This window comes from Leptosomus discolor, chromosome 7, assembly GCF_034619465.1.
Source record: "Leptosomus discolor isolate bLepDis1 chromosome 7, bLepDis1.hap2, whole genome shotgun sequence".
Taxonomy (NCBI): domain Eukaryota; kingdom Metazoa; phylum Chordata; class Aves; order Leptosomiformes; family Leptosomidae; genus Leptosomus; species Leptosomus discolor.
In genome coordinates, this window is record NC_141397.1 from 46,952,197 (window position 1) to 46,970,507 (window position 18,311).

The 18,311-nt window shown below is 42.0% G+C and overlaps 1 protein-coding gene across 1 annotated transcript in view; it reads left to right on the forward strand.

Annotated features, from left to right (window-relative positions):
• The window catches only part of NYAP2 (neuronal tyrosine-phosphorylated phosphoinositide-3-kinase adaptor 2), a 130,561-nt gene that overhangs the window by 59,952 nt on the left and 52,298 nt on the right, over positions 1-18,311 (forward strand). Inside the window, exon 3 of the mRNA XM_086468414.1 lies at positions 16,649-17,743. Within this exon, the coding sequence (XP_086324540.1) occupies positions 16,649-17,743 (1,095 nt within the window). The remainder of the gene's footprint in view (positions 1-16,648; positions 17,744-18,311) is intronic.

The window sequence follows — 18,311 nt, forward strand, 5'->3', positions numbered from 1 at the left end:
TGTAAGGAAAATTTTCCTCTGGAGAAAAGCAATTACAGTAACCGTAGCTGGGGTTGCAGTCCAGCTGGTCTCTCTCATAAATCTAGTTTTCTGTCAGCTAGACTGGTGACTCTGCGTTGTAAACTTGAACTTTTGCTGCTCTCATTAAACAGAACTTGGATTAAAGGGATTTAGCACTTTTGCTGGTTTTGCGTGGTGCTGGTTTCCTTTTACTTTTGACCTTAGCGAATGATGTATTTAACCTGAACTTTGAAATAGTGTCCTTTGCAGTAACCATGTCATGTCCTTCCATATAGCCAGATCTTATTCAGGCATCTTTTTATCTGTGCCTACTAAAGGAAGAAGTACCACTAATGAGCCCTGTTCAGACCTAACGAGTCTAAAGGGACTGACAGATGAGTTCTGGTGGGTATAGCTATAGGCAGTTTAAGATGCTACTGCTTTCGGGCTGCCTGCCTGGCCTCCTGCCAGACATGACAACCCAGTGCTGAGGTAGCAGAATGCAATATTTTAGGGACACATCTTTAAGAGACGGGTGCTGCTGCACCACCCTGCTGCTGGGCAGGAGCTGTGACAGAGGAGTGGGGTGGGCAGGTCTTGTGAGAAGCAACCTTCAATGAAGCCTGTCAAAGCCCTGTGTGGCAAGCACAAGACTCATGCAGATGACCCTGCAATGTGCTCCCTCTTAGCGAGGAACAGGCATCACTGTGGGCTGCGATGCTGCTGCCATGCCGGGGTGAGGGTCTGAGAAAAGGGGAAGGGGTGGCTGCAACAGGATGGGCTGTGCTGCCTCCTGAGGTGAGCCTCTGAGGCATCCTTCCAGGGCATGGGCTCCTCAGCTGGGTGCTCAGCTGGACCCCTTGTGTGTCATTGTGTCTGACAGGCCTGAGTACTTACATGTTGTGCACTATATCTTTTTTAGCTCATTCCCTCTTTGCTACAGCCTGCTCTGTATTTTAAGCACAGTGTTTTAACCCATGAAAAGCTGTGGCTAGTGTTCACATTAGCTATACAGGTATAATGCAAGCCTGGTATTCAGCCATGTGTAAAGCAGTGTCTGTTTTCCTCCACATACCTTAATCTGATTCTTTATCTCAGTGCTTCATTACCCATTATTTTGTGTATGCTGTAATGTATCTTTTGTGGACTGCAAGGCTTGAGAGGGCTTAACCTGAAACCCAAGCATATTGGGGGAAGGAAGCTGGCAATGATGGAGGGAAAAGTCAGTCAGGTTCAGAAGATACATGCCTTGTTGTCAGTAGAGTGAGGTGGAGTTGGCTCTTAACTACCATACCTGAATCCAGAGAACTGCCCTGCATGTCCAGGTGGCACAGGGATGGATAGAGTGCCTTCAGCAGCGCTAGAGCAATGCAGTCGCTACTAGAAACCCAGCGCTTCTTGCTCTTTGTTCAGCCCCACATCTCAGTAGCCTCCTTGCTGCTGCAGTGGTTAAGAGGCTGGAGGACAGCACTGGCCTGCCTTTGTGGTGTGTCTCTGCCCAGCAGTACCTCTGCTCATGCAAAGGCAGCTGTGTTTGGCCCCTTTGGTTGCTGAAGCAGCTTGTTCCCACTGACCTGCACTCTAGCAGGAAGGACATGGTAAAGTTTTCAGTCTAATCTCTAGCATTTAATAGCTTAGAAATTTTCATAGGCTTTGCTTTTGGGACAGGGAGTGGTGGTGGTAGTTTTTCAGGGTTTGAGGCTTTGGATTTCTTTGGGTTTGCTGAGATTTCAGTTTGCCCCTCCTTGCAGCCAGTCAGTTTTCAGATTGCAGCTCCCAGTGCTGTGTTACTTTGCTGTGCGTACCAGCTCCTCCATCCCTTCATCTTTTCAGATTTGTTTTCTGGTCCCTCTGATAAGGGAGGGGAAGGGGAAAGGAAGGAATGAAAGCAGCAGTTCTTATAGCTGTTATAATAGCTTTCTGTGCAGAACAATGAAAGTGGTGTGATTTTTGGAGGGATTTATAAGCAAATTTTGAAGCCACAGAGGGAGTATGTTCTTACCCTCAAGGCACATATGCATACTCATTAACGTTAATGGAAGTTGCAAGCATTGAACAGAAAATAGACCATGCAGTGGAAAAAGACACAAAGATCTAGTTACCCACTTGGGAACTGCATTGTGCTCAAGACTTGGTAGTTGGTATTTTAGCTATGTTGTGCTAGTCTGTCCTGTGCACTTAGTGTGGTGGGTTTTTTCCTTCTTAATTTAACCAAGTTGCTTTATGTATTCTTCATCTCTCTTTTCACATTAGGATGTTTCCTAATTGCTGAGAGACACTGCACCTGTGGAAAAAGCACAAAATTAAAAGTGCTGCAGTACAGATATCTCTCAGCTCTCAAGGGTGATGGAAGCTGTGATGTTCTTGATAATGGAAAAGCCTTCATAATGTGAGTTCAGGGAGCATTGTGCTGGTTTACCAAATTGACTGCAAATGCAGGCAGTCCAGGAGGAGGCTGCCTGCCCTAAACCAAGGCTAGTAAGCCCTGCTAAACACTTGTGATTCCTGCTGCGGAGCGTGCGTGCGGGCTTTTCTGCACTGCGTACCCCAGTGCTCCAGGGCTCGGGAGAGTTTATAAGCCTGGTTGCAACCCCAGGTCCAAACTGTGCTTGTGAATTCACACCATTCTGCCCCAGAATAAGCGAACCATCTAGGACCTCGAAGCACTGTTTGGTATAATGCAGGCAAGCTGAGTAGGAGAGTTTCTCCAGGCTGCTGCCACCCTGAGGTCCACTGTAGTCCCTGGAAATGTGAGTCACCTATTCATGCAGTCAGCTGGGATCTAGGAGGAGGTATTAGCACAGGTTTCACATCATATGAAAGTCACTAGGCCAACCCAGCCCTGGAATTACTTCAGCTGTGCTCTTGAGGCGTCTGAATCAATAATCTTTACCAGAAAGACCACAATGAAAAGGGAGTCTCTGAAGAAAGCTCTCATGCAGGTGCTCTTGTCCACTGCATGATTAATTTGCAACCTCGATAGACAGCCCGTATGTAACTGGAAGGTTATAGTGTCAATAAATCCATTCATTTTCATCAGGTCACTGTATGTCAAGCCTGGAATACTGCTAGAAAAAACTGTAAGTCATCATATTTGTGACTGTATTTAATTTTTTATTTTGTTTATACCTCAGGGAACCATAATACTGGGCCTTCTCAGCATTTCCACCTGTGAACTGAAATACTATGAAACACTAGATTCTTGCATTATTTTGCATCACTGAATGGCTCTGAAATCAGGGCCAGGAGAGGAGGGGAGGAGAAATCCAGGTAATTCTCTTGCCTCATTTTGACAGCCCTTCAGAATTTGTTAAGTAAAATGAAATGCCCATGAAACTACAAAAATAATAGGTTTGGAAAACTCATACTATGCTTCCGTTTTCCATACTGTCTTTGGCATTATCTGTTAAAGATGTTGCAGGCAAATGAGTAAGGGCTTGAGGGATCAGACTGAAATCCTAAAGTCCCTGTTTACTCTCAGAGCTGGTCTGTGGTAATAGAAATGTCTGGCAAAACTCATTTGGAATTAAAGGAAAAAGCACAGAACAGCTGCCCTTTTTATTTCACAGCAAGTACATTGGATTTCCACCCCTTTGTCTTACCTTATTTTTAACTGATGCCCTAATTCTGTTCTCACTTAAACCATCAAATGAGACAAATCCTTATTGAGTGAAGCGTGCCTGAGCTCTCAAAGCATTTCCTGCTGAGAAGCTGATACCTGGGGGAGCAAGCACCCTACACTAGTGTTGGCTTTACTGGGAACACACAGTGCTTAGCAGAATCACGTCCCAAGAGATTTAAATCTGGCTCCAGGTGAGATCCTGTCATGGCTATCCTCTTTTTCATTGGTAATTTCTTTCTAATGACTGTTTGAATATAGTATTCTTGGTTTGCTGCTTTCATCTCTTCCACTTGGCTTAATGCTGGACGACATCAAGCAACATATGCCTGACATACCACAACTGTGTTTGGCACCTCATGCTTTTTAATTCGTATGTGTGTAAACAGTGCTGTGTTGGGATAACATGCACAGCGGTGACAGCTCAACAGAGCACAGCTTCCTTTTTGCAACGCCATCAACTTGCCTGGAGGTCACAGTGTACCAGCCTGGGCTTTTCATAGATGCATGAGGGGGAAAAAAAACAAGCACACACAGATTTTTGTGCTAATTTTAGTGGCCATAACTTTGAACTGCTGCCGTACCAAACAAGAAGCACAACCCCCAAAGTCCAGTGTGATTTGCAGCTGACTGCTGGTTCAGGGTGGGGGGGAGGCCTAGATGTGGGAAGTAAAAAGGTGGAGCATGGTGTAGTTGACATCATCAAGAGGCATGGCTTAGTATCCATTTCCAGTGCAGTGGTATAATATTTGCCATGGTTTCCATAATTTCTCTGAGGTAATCCTGAATAATACTCTGCCTTCAAATTCACAACCAGCTTGCATGTAACGATTGAATGATTCTAGCTCCTCTTATACTGTAAATTCAGTAGTAAAACAAAACCAGTACTACCAGTACTGCTAGTATAGGACTCTCGGAGCATAAACATGCTTGGAAAAACTCAGCTCTGTGTTGGGAGCAGTATAACCTTTGGGTTGTTGGCCCTAAAGGTGCTTTGTGGGATGAAGAAGATTCCTGGCATCTTCCCCTCCATGCATGACTGCAAAAGGGAGCTGTCTCCCATTTCCTCTTTATAGAATAACATAGGGTGTCTTGGCTATAAATCTTGCCTTAGGATCAGTGTGATGAGGCCACAAGGCCCCTCAACTGGGAAAGTTTTAATGGGGTTAGGTTTTTGCTTATGACAATGGAAGTCTCTTAATACTTGGATTTTGGTGAATCAGGTGATAAGTAACCCTTTGATTAAAAGAAAAAAAAAACAAAACCAAAACAACAACAAACCACACCCCAAAAAAAGCAAACATGCAAATGTGCACCAAACACAAACCTGAAGCTATACCACTAGTGTGGATTCAAAAACTTGATAATAGCCTATATGTTTTCTTAAATATGAGTTCTTGCAAACAAAAGCATGGAAGCTCAAGCTATTCTATGGTTCTGAACTCTGGTTAATTATGGTTATTTTCTGTTGAGATAACTTTTGCAGCTGTTTGGATAGATATCTGCAGTGACTTATTGCCATAAGATCCCAGTCCTGCAAATACGTGCTTGCATGTGAGTAAGTGTTATGCCAAATGGTACTTCTGTAAATAATACTAACCATCTCCCAGTGGTGTAAGTGGAGGAACAGGGCTCTTCACAGCTCTGCCTCTGGCTCAGATGACCTTGAGCATTTCACTTAGCTCTCAGTGTCCCAGATGGCTCCTTTGTGAAGCAGTGACAAGGGCTTTGCTTTGTGAGGTAGTTTCCAACCAACATATGATCAGAGTATTTTTGCTCACAGTCAAAACTTGGGCTAATTGGACATGTGTGAGTGCTTTTGTAAATGGCACTGTAGAAAGAGGCTTTTGAGTGGAGAAGGGAATACTGTCCTTTCTTAATGTGAAATTCCACACATCTGGAAGGGTTTCATTTGTGAACTCAGGGCAGTCACTGTGGAAAAGAGGACTTCAAGCAGCTTCTTAGCAGAGGAACTGCTCAAGTTCCCTTTCCCAGCCTCCTGTTGGTATCACTGATGCTGCAGTATATGAATAAGGATGGCAAAATCTGGGCTGTAATTACGGTCCAGCTCTGTGAAATGCTGAATTCCATTGGTTTACAGCACAGACAGTCCCAGGAGATGGTAGGTAACAACTCTCAGATCTTAGGCTGCCCTGTGCTGTCCTGTGCTAGAGGCTGTGCCTCAGTGGTATGGACGAATTCCTGCAAAGAGATTTGCTTCTGAGCAACAGCAAAAGGAAGCAGGCTATAAACATTGGGTTGTAGCAATAGCTTCTGGTTTCCTGTGGTGGTGCAACTGCTCAAAGTGTGGTTGCATCCATATGTCCTAGGGACAGTGGGAGTAGATGCTAGTTCAGTCTTCTGAACAGCTGCAAGATCAGATAAAAAGGAACATTTCTTGCCATGAAAAGTTGCTGGTAAAAGAAAGGATAAGATGCGTTATCTGAGAATGCTGGCTGGGATAACAATTTCAGCAGTCACTGGCTTTTCACTGGCAAAAACAGCATTGGCTTGTCCCTACACCTGTGCTGTTGTGTCTGACTTAATCGAACCATTAAGCCTGGCTTAGGGGATGGCTCCAAATTATAAGTAAATAGGAAGGAGAAGGGGAAAATGGAAGGGAAGGAGGAAAAGGGGAAGAGAAGAGGAGGGGAGGGCTGCGTGTGTGCTCACTGAAAACACAGTGTGGGAGTGACAATGGGAGATAAATACACAGCTGATTCATGTAAAGAGCTTTTGGGAGCAAATAATGATCTTTGCTTTCTCTCTCCAGTCATAGGCTGGTAGTTGATGCCACCTTCTTCCCTTCTTGTCTAAGATCATTTAGTCTGTGATACTGCTCTTACTTTAATTGCCTTTCATTTACCTCAACTTTCCAAACATTTTTTCTAGAGAGCTCCAGTTTTCCTCATTGTTCCGTCTTCTGCTTCTTGGTCTTTTTTCCCTTTTTTGCAGGGTGCTAGTTTTTAATCAAGTCTTTTTCTTGCTCCCACTAGTTCTGCCTGTGATTTGAACTGAACAGGTTCTGCAGTCATGGGTGAGGTAGGAAAAGCTTCTGGCAGCAATTCCTCTGTTCCTTTTTTGTGCTCCATCTTTGTGTTTTCATCCTCAATCTCACTTCTCAGGTGGCACAATGAGGTTAAGCCTGCATTTAAAAAAAGCAGAGGGCTTTCCCAAAGCTCATCTGGAACTGCATGTGAAAATAGTACCGTACACTGCAGCTATACCAGGTGAATTTATGGTGGTTAGGCCAGGCTGCATGACCTTATAGATCAACACTATTACAGGCTTCACCAGTTTCACTAGACCACTCTGGAAATAAATGCAAGATGAAATGGTAGATGCCAGGCGCACAGAGAAGCTCTTAGTGGGAGGCAGCTGATAACGTGTGGTTTGTCTCTAATTTTGTCAACACTTTATTTAGAGCTGAGGAGGAGAGAGGAGTCACCCCTATGGAGATGGAAGTAAAATGAATAGCTGTGAGGCTCTTTTCCTAAAGCCGATTACATTGAGTATTTTAGTAACACTCACCCTCTGACCACAGAGCTGTTACATCTCCAGGCACTGTTGCCTCCCTGTGAGCTGCTCTGACGATCATCATATTCACCCAAAAGATGCTCAGTGACAACCTACAGAAGCTGCTTCTACAGGGTCACCTTGTGTCCTTTGGGTAGAGGCAAGAGTGCCCCTTTAGATGAACTCTTGTTCATTGGGGCTTATTTGCTTTCTTGATGCTCCTGCTGTGGTGACTCATTTGATCCCTGCAATCAGTCTTGTGCTTTGTTTTGAAATGTGAGCTTCATGGTGGAAGGGCCTGCCGGATGTGTCGCTCAGCAGCAGCAAGAGGCATTTTATACAATGGCCTCAAGGAAAAGAACTGTACAAAGCCCACAACAGTTCTGGGGAAGAGGAGGCTGGTGAAATCTCTTAGTTTGTTGTCGCTGATGGGAGACACTGGGGAAGCACAGTAGCATTTGTGGGGCTGTGGAATAGTTGGACACAATAAGTTTCTTGTTGGAGTCACCAACAGGTCAGTATTATGCACAATATCACCTCGGTAGGTCTGCCAGCTTGATTTAATGGCCTGAAATTACTTTAGAAGCTCGACAAACAGATTGCTACTTATGCAAGCAAATAATGGATTTGACCTACTTATTGTATCTGTAAGTAGAAGATAGGCATTACTGTAGATCTAAAAAATTAAGTCTCATATCTCCAGCCAAATTATTCAAGTCTTTGCATATAGTCACTGCTAGTGTTCTGGACAGGATGTTTGTGAGCCAAAGCAACAATTAAATCTAGCGAGCAAATACAGAGTATTTTTCTAGATAAATGAAGTAGGTGAGCTAAACTGACTGTTTCATTAAACGTTTGCTCTTTCTCTAGTTTGATTTCCATTTTTCTCATTTTCCCTGTAAATCATTCAGAGTCCACTATTTGGGTGCAGGTACTGGATTTAGACATCACTCAGAGCCAGGAACTCTTGCAGAGATCACTTTCATTCAGTGTCGCTGAGTACTGGGTCAGAAAGCCTCTGTACCATACCTTCCTCCAAGAAGTTCGTGAAAGTCCAGCAAGTGATTTCCCAGGTCATCTCCCTCAGCTATGACAGCTAGTAAGCAGTAGTACTGTTCCTGAGAAGCCAGGAGTTGCATTCAGACCGGAGCATGCCTTTGTTTACATGAGCATTGCCAAATGATACTACAGAGGCCTTCAGTGCCCTTTGGGCAGCAAATAATACATGAATAAGCAGCTCAGCCTTCAAAGGCTTACTGGTATCATAGTAGTGTCCACTACATACCAAGCTCCTATGACGTAGGTGTCTAAGGCATGTGTTGGTGGGACTTAATTCTTCACACATATCCAGAAGCATCACTTTCTGAGCAGAAAAGAGACCTTTCTGCAGGTCAACAGAAATGCTGCTGCACTTGCAGTCATCATGCAGCTCAGCCTGTAGAAACTCGGTCAGTCAAAATACAGAGCCTCACCATCTTCTGCATGGTATTCGGGGAATTCGGTAGCTACAGAGAGGGAGAGGGGGCAGCTAGCACGGGATGACAGCTATATGAGAACTGGGCTCTAATAGCTGCACTGCAACAAAGATGCTGTGCAGGGGGTGGAGGGGGCTGATGTCGCCCAGCATTCTCAGTGTGAAATGCAGTCAGTTTGTGGGTAGCTGAAAGAATAGAGCGATAACAGTTAATTTACAGTAAAACTGCGAAAGCTGTTCAAGTTTCATCTCCAAGAAGACAGTCAAGTTACCATAAATGTTGCTTTAAAACTGAAGGGCTTTACTCACATTGCTGATCTGTGGCTGTTTTTCCATACTCTGTTGTGACCATGTTTAACTCTTCAGTGCTTTGATTCTGTATAGGTTCCTGTATTAGAGCACTGGAGCCACCAACAAATAAGCACATTTGCTTTGTAAATTAATTTCTCTGCAAGCATAATTCAGTAGTTCTGTTTGCACACTCTTCATGTAATTCATCTGATCATGCTTGCAATTGATAACTTCCTGTGCCAATTGCCTTTCTATATCTAGATTTCCTTCAGATTATATATAGTTACAGAATTTTTTATTGCTAGTGTTGCACTGGCTGCAAAATCTGTTTCGCATATGCAGACTCTAGGCTATCTGAGACAGAACAAACCAGCACTTCAGCAATATTGGTTGCATGTGTAGGCTGTGTGAGGATCCTTCACTCAGATTCCCACTTTCCCAGTAATCCTCCCACCTCTCCCTCCTCAAAGCCTGCTTCCACTGCAACTGCTGTAACTTACACCCATGTAATGCCATAGATCCTGTCCCCTTCTGTCTGGGCATGTTAGTTCAAGGATATTTTTCTAAATGGAAACTCTGAAAAAATTGCAACATAAAAGAAGTTGCTGTGAGATTTTTTGTTTGCCTTCATTTGCACTCAGTTCACCAGCTTTCCTGCAAAAGGAGTATATTTCAAATTGACTTTTCTTACTTATCCAAAATCTTGCTTTTTCTGCCTTTCCAGGGCTGTGCCAACCGACAATAACTTTTAGCTTCAGTGAACAGTACAGAAAGGCCTGACTGCAAATAATTTGTAATTATTTCTCAAACTCTCTCTTTTCTCTCTCTCTTTGCCTATTCAATGTCATCTGGAAAAATCAGGGACATCAATTAGTCATTCTTTAAAGAACTAGGATGTGAAGTTCAAAATACATGAAAGCACAAGGCTGGACATTCAGAAGAAGACTCAGTAATTTTCTCAAAGCTTTTGGAGACCTTTTCACTGCAGGAAGGTGTAATAAGCAGAGCTCAGTACGTCAGGCAGGTGCACAGAGAAGTGGAAGGCTGTGGAGGAGAAAACCTGGAAGCTGGTCTGCTCTGGAGCATGGCAGTTTGGGGAGGGATTCTCTCCAGCATGCCGATATTCCAGAGTTTTTGAAACGTCCTGGCATCTCTGTGTTTGTCCTCGTCTTGGTAACACAGAGCAAAGGACCTGCAGCCCCTGCTGTGCGGGGAGGAGGCTCAGGCAGCAGGGCAGTCAGTGCAGCAGGCTGGCTTTTGTGAATCCCAGGCAGGTATGGCTACCTTGGCAGATACATCTTGAAAGGAGCCATGGTGTTGGGGCTGAGAATTTGGTTTTGTGGCCCGGGTACACAGCCCTAAGCTGAACCTGGCAGCAGCGTGTCTTCAACCACGGTGCCTATCAGTTGCAGTAGTTGTACTGTTGGATTAACACAGAACTGAATTTAACTCAGGGCCCAATTCTGCTCTCTGCTATCCTCGTGTTTCATTCTGGGATACTGTTACTGAAGCCACGAGGTTTCCACCACTTTGAATTAGAGCAGAAATCAATCATTTTAAGAGCTGAAAGAAGTTGTAGCCAAAATAAAGGGACCTGACTACTTTTGAAGAAGTTTCCTTAATCATAGCCTTGAGATATCCAGGTAGAACATCAGTATTATTTTATGACACTGTCTTTTTGTCCTTTTAATTTTCAGTATAGTTTTGTCCTCTTTAAATGTCCAAATGATTTCCAGTAAGTGCTAATAGATTCAGGAGGGGGAAGAAATATGCCCTGCATGAAATCACTGTGCTGAAACCACTTATTGCTTGCAAAGCTGTTTGAATGAATCAGATGGTTCTTTTATTCCTTCCATGTTCCTTCCCTCTTTGCTTTTTCCTACTAGCATCTTTTAGAAAAGGAAAAAGTAACCTGCAGGGAAAGGACTTGTGTCCATGAGGACAACGCTATTTTGAGAGCCAGGATTTTTTCGTGACAAAGATGCATGCTCTGATGTTACTTTGACAAAGATACGTGCTCTGATGTTACTTCAGTCTAGTGGTGAAGTTTATATAGTCATTTGCTAAGATGCATCTTTGTGTGTATATTTTATGGCTTTTCACAGTGTAGGAGCATTTGCCTTCAAAAATTCCTTGGGCAATAAAAGATGTATGTTCAACGCTGCACGTCTCCAATAGATATATTTAAATTTGCTTTTGTTTTCTACTGTTGCTTTAAAATGATGGGAATCACTGTGCAAGGATTGATATAAACAAATAAAATATAAACCTTGTGTAAAATGCTTTAGAGTCTGAACTGGCAAAAGATAGATGATGAAAAGTGGCATTAAGGGGTAAAATGACAGATGAGGCCCTGTGGCCTGTGACAAAGAGATGAATTAAACTCAAGTCTCCTGAGCGCCGATCTTTTGCACAGTTCAGGGGACTGTGCCTTTTAAAATTCCGTTTCACTAAGATATTCAAACTTCATTCTACAGAGATAATGAAATCCAACTCAATATAAGCACTGGTGCACAGATGCACTTAAGATCATGTGCAACTTTGAACAAGCAGCTCATTTCATTAAAGCCAGTGGGGTTACCCATAGTCTTGAACTTACACATGGATATATATATAGGTTTGTGCTACCCTGGAGCTAGATTTTCTCTGTTGAATTATGTGATGTAAATCAGAATCTGTGCATCTTTGATTCAGTATCCAGCACGTTCAGGGTTTAATTAAAGAAATTTTATTTCCTTTCACTCCTGGAGGCTCTTTTGAAAGAAGTACTCCTCAAAATACAGGAAGATTAATTCCTTTTGCATTTAAAGTAACATTTTTAAGAATTTTAAAAATTTTTAGGCCCCAAATCATTCTTTCATTTAGAAAGAAATTGAATGCTATAGACTTTCGTAGAAATTGAAAGGGAAGAATTTTTCTGTTGCATAATTTTTTATTCTGTTTGTTACGGTGAACAGCACAATAAATCGGCTTGGTCTCTGAACTGCAAAAGCTGGTAAACACACAGAGGACAATAGAAAATGTCAAAATACATTTTAGTTTTCAGACGTTTTCACTTATTCCTTATACAGTGAGCAAATAATAAAAAATAATCTCATAACACATTTTAATATTTCAGTCTCTCCTTAAAGAGTAAAAAAATACTTCAGAAGGATGAGATGACCAGAAGCATTCTGTATTTCCAAAATTAACTATGAAAGGCAGATTATCTGGGCATGTCTGAAAGCTATGCATAACCTTTGCGCTACAAATATCTCATTTCAAAAATGTCATATTCTGCTTATTCAGTAGGGCTTCCGTAAGGCTATTTTAAGCACTGTGCTGCTTGCTTCTAGATGAGAACTGAAGTTATTACAGCCTGCATGTTTTGTTTCACTTGCAGTTTATTAGAGCTAGATAATTGCTTGGTAGTAGGATGCTATTAAACACAGAGAGTTCCTGCTCAAGCAGCGTAAACTCCATGAAGTTCTGTTTTGTTTGCAAGGATCATTGTGCCTCCAGCTTATCAGCTGTGGTAGTTTGGGTGGTTCTGATGCAAAAAAGGAGGCACTAGCGTAGCACCCCGAGTTCCTGCAGCCTCCACAGCCAGGGCAGCTCCCGTGAGGGCAGAGGACCACATCGCAGTTGCTGAGCTATCTTCCTCTGATTGCCTCTGGTCTGCTCGAACTCCTCGCAGACATGGCGGTCTCTTGCGTTTCTATGTGTCTGTAATAGAAGCACTCACAAGAGCTTTGTGGTGCACTTTGACATGGGTGTTCAAGGGAACTTGCACCTGGCAGGGACAGAAATAGTGCTCACTTTCATTTCTTCCGTTCATCTTTGGATCAGGCCCCGTGTGCTCTGACATACGAATGGCAGAGTCTCAAGGCAAGTTACTGGTGACAATTGCACCAAGGATATGGCAATCCATGTTGAAAAGCACTTAATTACCCCATGTTTACAGCAGACAACACAGCAGTATGTGTATCACCAATATGTCAGCATGGTTTGCTTTTCATAGGAGTTTATGTTCCCAGCAGGCACCGAATGCTTTTTCTGCCTGATAAATGTCAAGTACTTAAAGCAATCTTGCCTGTTCCTCTCTGGAGATCGCCAAATAATCTCCTTTCATTGGCTATGGGATCTTGCCAGGGCTTCTGCATTCATGCATATTTATCCCTGCCAAATGTTGGTAGCACAGGAACTGTACAATCACTCCCTGCTCCTTTCATTAGCTTTGTACAGCTCTGTTTGGTTGCAGAATTCCTGATGGATTTTTTCTCTGTTGTTCTGGGCTGGAGCAGTAGTTCATGATCCATATTCCATTATCAGGTGTGCCATAGAGTTCAGCCCTTGCTATAGATCTGTGTTTCAGAATAGAAACCTTTCTTGAATAAACATGATAAGCATCTTGCATCATAGTCTTCTCAAGGCTAATTCAGTTTGCCTCCTGAATGCCCCACTTCAGCTGAGGGGATTCCTGGTAGGTGTTGAGCGGTTCCTCTGTTCCTAGTCATGATAAAAAGATTCCTTTGATATTTACACTATCCATTTACCTGTGTATTTTCTCTAGAAAGTCTTACAGCACCAAATGTTCCTGCTCTGTGTAGCATATAGGAGGTACGTCTATACCATTATAAGGTTTAAAAAATATTTAAAGCATTTAGTTTTAAATTTTAGTTTGAAAAGTCTGGTTTGTAAAGGAGGGAAGAAGACCTCAGTAACATGCAATCTCCTGGAAATAGATGCTTTAATAAAATAAACTGTGGCAGAGGAAAAAATGCTTTTAATAGAAAATGGAAAGTAAGTCTTTCACCTTGTCATATTTTACCCTGAGTATCATACAGCAAGACTGGGTCATTTGACCTTTTTGTTGATAATGTCACCAAGATATTTTAGGCTAATGCTACATATCATGCAACGGCAGATGAGAATGCTGTGTGTGTCACTGCAGTACTTAATTTCAACCCATGCAAAAATACTTTACAAGTATTTACTAGATGTCAGAATGTCAATCATTTTTCCATGACATTTCTCATTTCCTTTTCTGTAAAGTAATAAGTTGTGAATGGCCCCAATGTCTAAGGACAGGTCCAGACCACGTGGCAGAACCTTTTCAGTTGGATAAAAATTGTGAAAACAGAAGGAGGGAAGAGGCAATATATGCTATTTCTAGAAATTTGTTTGAAAACAGCATACTCTTAATATCTAAAAAAAATATTTACTTTTAGCTATTTTTAGGCAAAAATATCAGTTAACACTAGCCTTGAATGATCTGCAGCAAAAAAGCACCTTTCGATTATTTTGTCCGTCATTAACATCTCTCCAAATAAAGAGATGGAAGAGTGGGGATATGGCTATGAGACAGAGCACAGAGATGTGAAAGACAGCGCAGGGAACAGGGGTCTGAGTAAGGCAGAGCAGCGGGAAACATTTGTATCTCAGGTATCCAGTAAGGATGGCAGCATGATGCATGAGGAACTGAAGACTGCAAGAAGCCTCTGTGTACAAAACACAGTTTTCAAATGCAGCAAAGTCTGTAATCCTTTAGCCAGTCTACTGTAGAGTTCGGGTCCTGGCCGATATGTTTAGAAACGGTCAGGCAGTTTGTGTCAGACTCATTGACTGTCTCGTCGTTTTAATGACACCAGTGTGAAGAAGATTGCTTTTGCCAGGGTTGTAAAGCAAATTAACAGAGGTATAGAGAGAGGATTGAGATCAAGTTTATGTCAATAGAATGTATACGAATGTAATATACAAATAACAGACTAAACAGAATGTAAATTGTCATTTAGCTGGAAGCACAGCAAGAAAAATCTGCTAGTATTGTCAAATACATCAGGAGCAATATTTTCTGCAAAGCCCAGATGATTCTGGTAGCCTACATCTCATTCCCAAAAGTCTATCCTAATACATTCAAGAAAATTAATTTAGGTTAATTAAAAAGACAAATTTAAAGTGCATTAGGATATATCCACATAGTGAAAAACTATCAAGCTACCAAATACTTTTATCTGTGGTAGCTTTTGCATGTCCCTAGCCTGCTGCAAAGTGGAACACATTAATTGGAACCATCATGAAAGCATAATATCATTTTTTGAGGTTGGTGTTTGTTTTGTTTTTTGGTGGGTTTTTTTTTTATTATTTCTGACAAGATTTCTTTTTCTTTTGTTTTTGTTATACCTTAGTAATACATTAAGGTTAAACAAATGCTGTTAACAAAGAGTGGTCTCATTACTTCATATATATGCACACGCATACGTTCACAGCTTCTTATTCCTAAACAAAACTAGAATCTTGTTTAACATCTGCCTTCACTGCTATGCCTTATAAGAACTGAAGAGAGGTTATTTAGCAGAGCAAAGCAGAAGTGTGACAAAGTGATAATATTATGTTTGAATCCTCTTCTGATAGTGACCAAATCACATTAGTAAGATGCTGTCGTGCAGGTGTCTTCCAGCTCTGAGCCAGCGTCCTCATGGAGTGTCAAAATACTGTCTTCCAGCTGGCAAAGCAGTGCCTTGCTGCTGGCTTTAATAATATGTTTGAGGTCTTTTAACTCCATGAACACCACCTACTTGGTTTAACACTAGAAATTTGCTGGCTGTTTTCTGATGGGTGAGCCGAATGTGTCGGCAAATTTCTCTGAGTGCCGAGTTTGCAGTGGCAGACCTGTGGCAGTGAATTGCAAGGAGCAGCAAGGTTTGGAAAGATAGGAAAGCTGCCATTCTAAACTAGCTTGTAGTTTAGGACTTTTTTTTTAGATTGAGAAACTTACCAATGAGGTATCAAGGCTTTCAATGCAAGAACTGTTTACCCTATAAGAATATAAATTCATTTTCATGTACGTGGTAAATTTTGTTTCTGAAGTTTCTTGAGTACACTTAGGATAAAAAAATTACTTCACCTAAACATTTGGTGTGGCATTTTATTAACTTCAGCATTTAATGTGATGTTTTATTAACTGTTTATACAAAGTGAACAAAATGTAATTTCCATTAATTTCTTTATTGTTTAATTCCTAAAAGATAATTTCCAAGAAACCCTTGACCTCTCATTTCAAACAAATTTCATCACAATCTTTTGACCTACAATTTCAAAGACAAAATGGGTCTATTATTTCTAGAAATAACCTGTTTGGGAAGGATCTGAACCTTTGAGATACTTTGTTTCCCCTTGACTTCACTGAAGTCTCCTTGATTCATAGGATAGAGTCCAGATAAATTATTAGCATTATCCCAACAGCAAATTTTACAATATTTGTAGATGCGTGTTTTCTTTCTCAGTCAGTGCTGAGAGAATTGTTGTGCTTTATGCAAGAAGTTACTATAAATAAAAAAGGTCTTGATTCATCGCTGTCTCACTGCAGAGTTACATCACTGTCATTCCAGAATGAATATCCAGGATTTTAACTGTTCTCTTGCAGCCATAAGGAATTCATTTGGATACTCAGTTTTATGCCTTTGGCAACTCTTTGCATCTTTAAAATCCCACAGTGATATCTGAAAAGCATAATATTTAAAAATGGCAAGTCCCCTGTCCAAAGAGTTTGGGAGAGAACAGATGTCTCAGAGGAAGGGAAGTGCTCACTAGCTACTTAACGCTGGGTGTTATTTTTATAGTGTTCCACCGATGTAATACCAGAGAAAACCAGCAATGGGCTGCTCCTAGGATACCCATTCCAGAATTATGACACTGTAGCAGAGATCCTATGGTTGACAAAGTGTGTTACATACTTCTGATGAATTTATATTTTGTTCTGCTTTCAGTGTCAGCCAAACCAAGACCTCACAGTGATGAATACACAAAGAAGATTCCACCTCCTAAGCCGAAACGAAATCCAAACACTCAGCTAAGCACATCTTTTGATGAAACATATATCAAAAAGCATGGCCCTATGAAGACAACTCTCACTAGGGATGCCTCTTTGTCGCAGGTCAGCAGTCCTGCCCCAGACACAGAGGAAGAAGAGCCTGTTTATATTGAAATGGTTGGGAATATTCTCAGAGACTTCAAAAAAGATGAGGATGACCAAAGCGAAGCAGTCTACGAGGAGATGAAATACCCTATATTTGATGATGTAGGCCAAGATTCAAAATGTCAATATGAATATGACCATCACACTTGTTCTTCTCAGTGTGCTACTCCCACAGTGCCTGACCTAGATTTCACCAAGTCTTCAGTGCCATCCACTCCCAAGGGCTTGCTTTGTGATATACCCCCACCATTTCCAAATCTGCTTTCTCACAGACCTCCACTGCTGGTGTTCCCACCAGCACCAGTGCAGTGTTCCCCGAATTCTGACGAGTCTCCTCTAACTCCACTAGAGGTCACAAAGCTTCCCGTTTTAGAAAATGTGTCTTACATCAAACAAGCTGGAGCTTCTCCATCTTCACTGGCACCTCATACACCAGGCCATCAAAAACTGGAGAAAGACCAGACAGTATCTCATGGAACTAGCACCCCTGGGCACACCTCCTCACCACCTCATCCTTCTACCTTATACAGAACACAATCTCCACATGGTTATCCTAAAAGTCACTCTGCCTCACCTTCTCCTGTCAGTATGGGTAGGTCTCTTACCCCCTTAAGCCTCAAAAGACCTCCACCTTATGACTCTGTACATTCAGGAAGTCTTTCAAGAAGCTCTCCATCAGTGCCTCATTCTACAGCCAGAAACACATTGCAAGAAGGAGGAAAGATGGTAAATGCCTCGGTCAGTACCTACGGGTCATCATCTCAGAGCAGTTCCCGTTCTCGGACACCCACCAGTCCTCTGGAGGAACTAACCAGCCTCTTTACCTCAGGACGAAGTCTCTTGAGGAAGTCCTCCAGTGGCAGAAGATCTAAGGAACCTGCAGAAAGTAAGTTCTTGATGTAATTTTTCCTCGTATAATAATCTCTTTCACTATATTTTACTAAATCAAATGCTTGCAAAAATCAAGTACCTCAGAAGTCTGAATCCCTTATATAAATTTCTTGTAAGAGGAAGAAAAGTGATTGTTGTTAAAATTGCTTTAGTCTTCATGTTATTATATTTTTAAGATTTTTATGTATGCATACTGCACTACAGAATTATAATTCATGCCTTGGTCTTGCAAAAGGAGTCAGTTTTCACTAACTTTTCCACATATGTGTCCCATATCACATCCTTCCTTTCCTGATGGGTCCTAAGACGCAGTAATTGTCCAAACAGCTTGTAGAAAAATAACCAAACAGTAGCTGTTTTTGGCAATGATCCATTGATTGCCCTTAACTTGGCCAGCGATCACGGCATGTATGATGGCAACCAGAGGCACCAACTATTCCTCTCCCTGCTTCTGCACTGTGCCAGATACCTCTTTCAGCTATCCCAGTGTGACTGGCTGGAAAGCCATAATGTGAATCGATCTGAAAACCAACTTGACCTGTAATGCATTACCCACATACAGA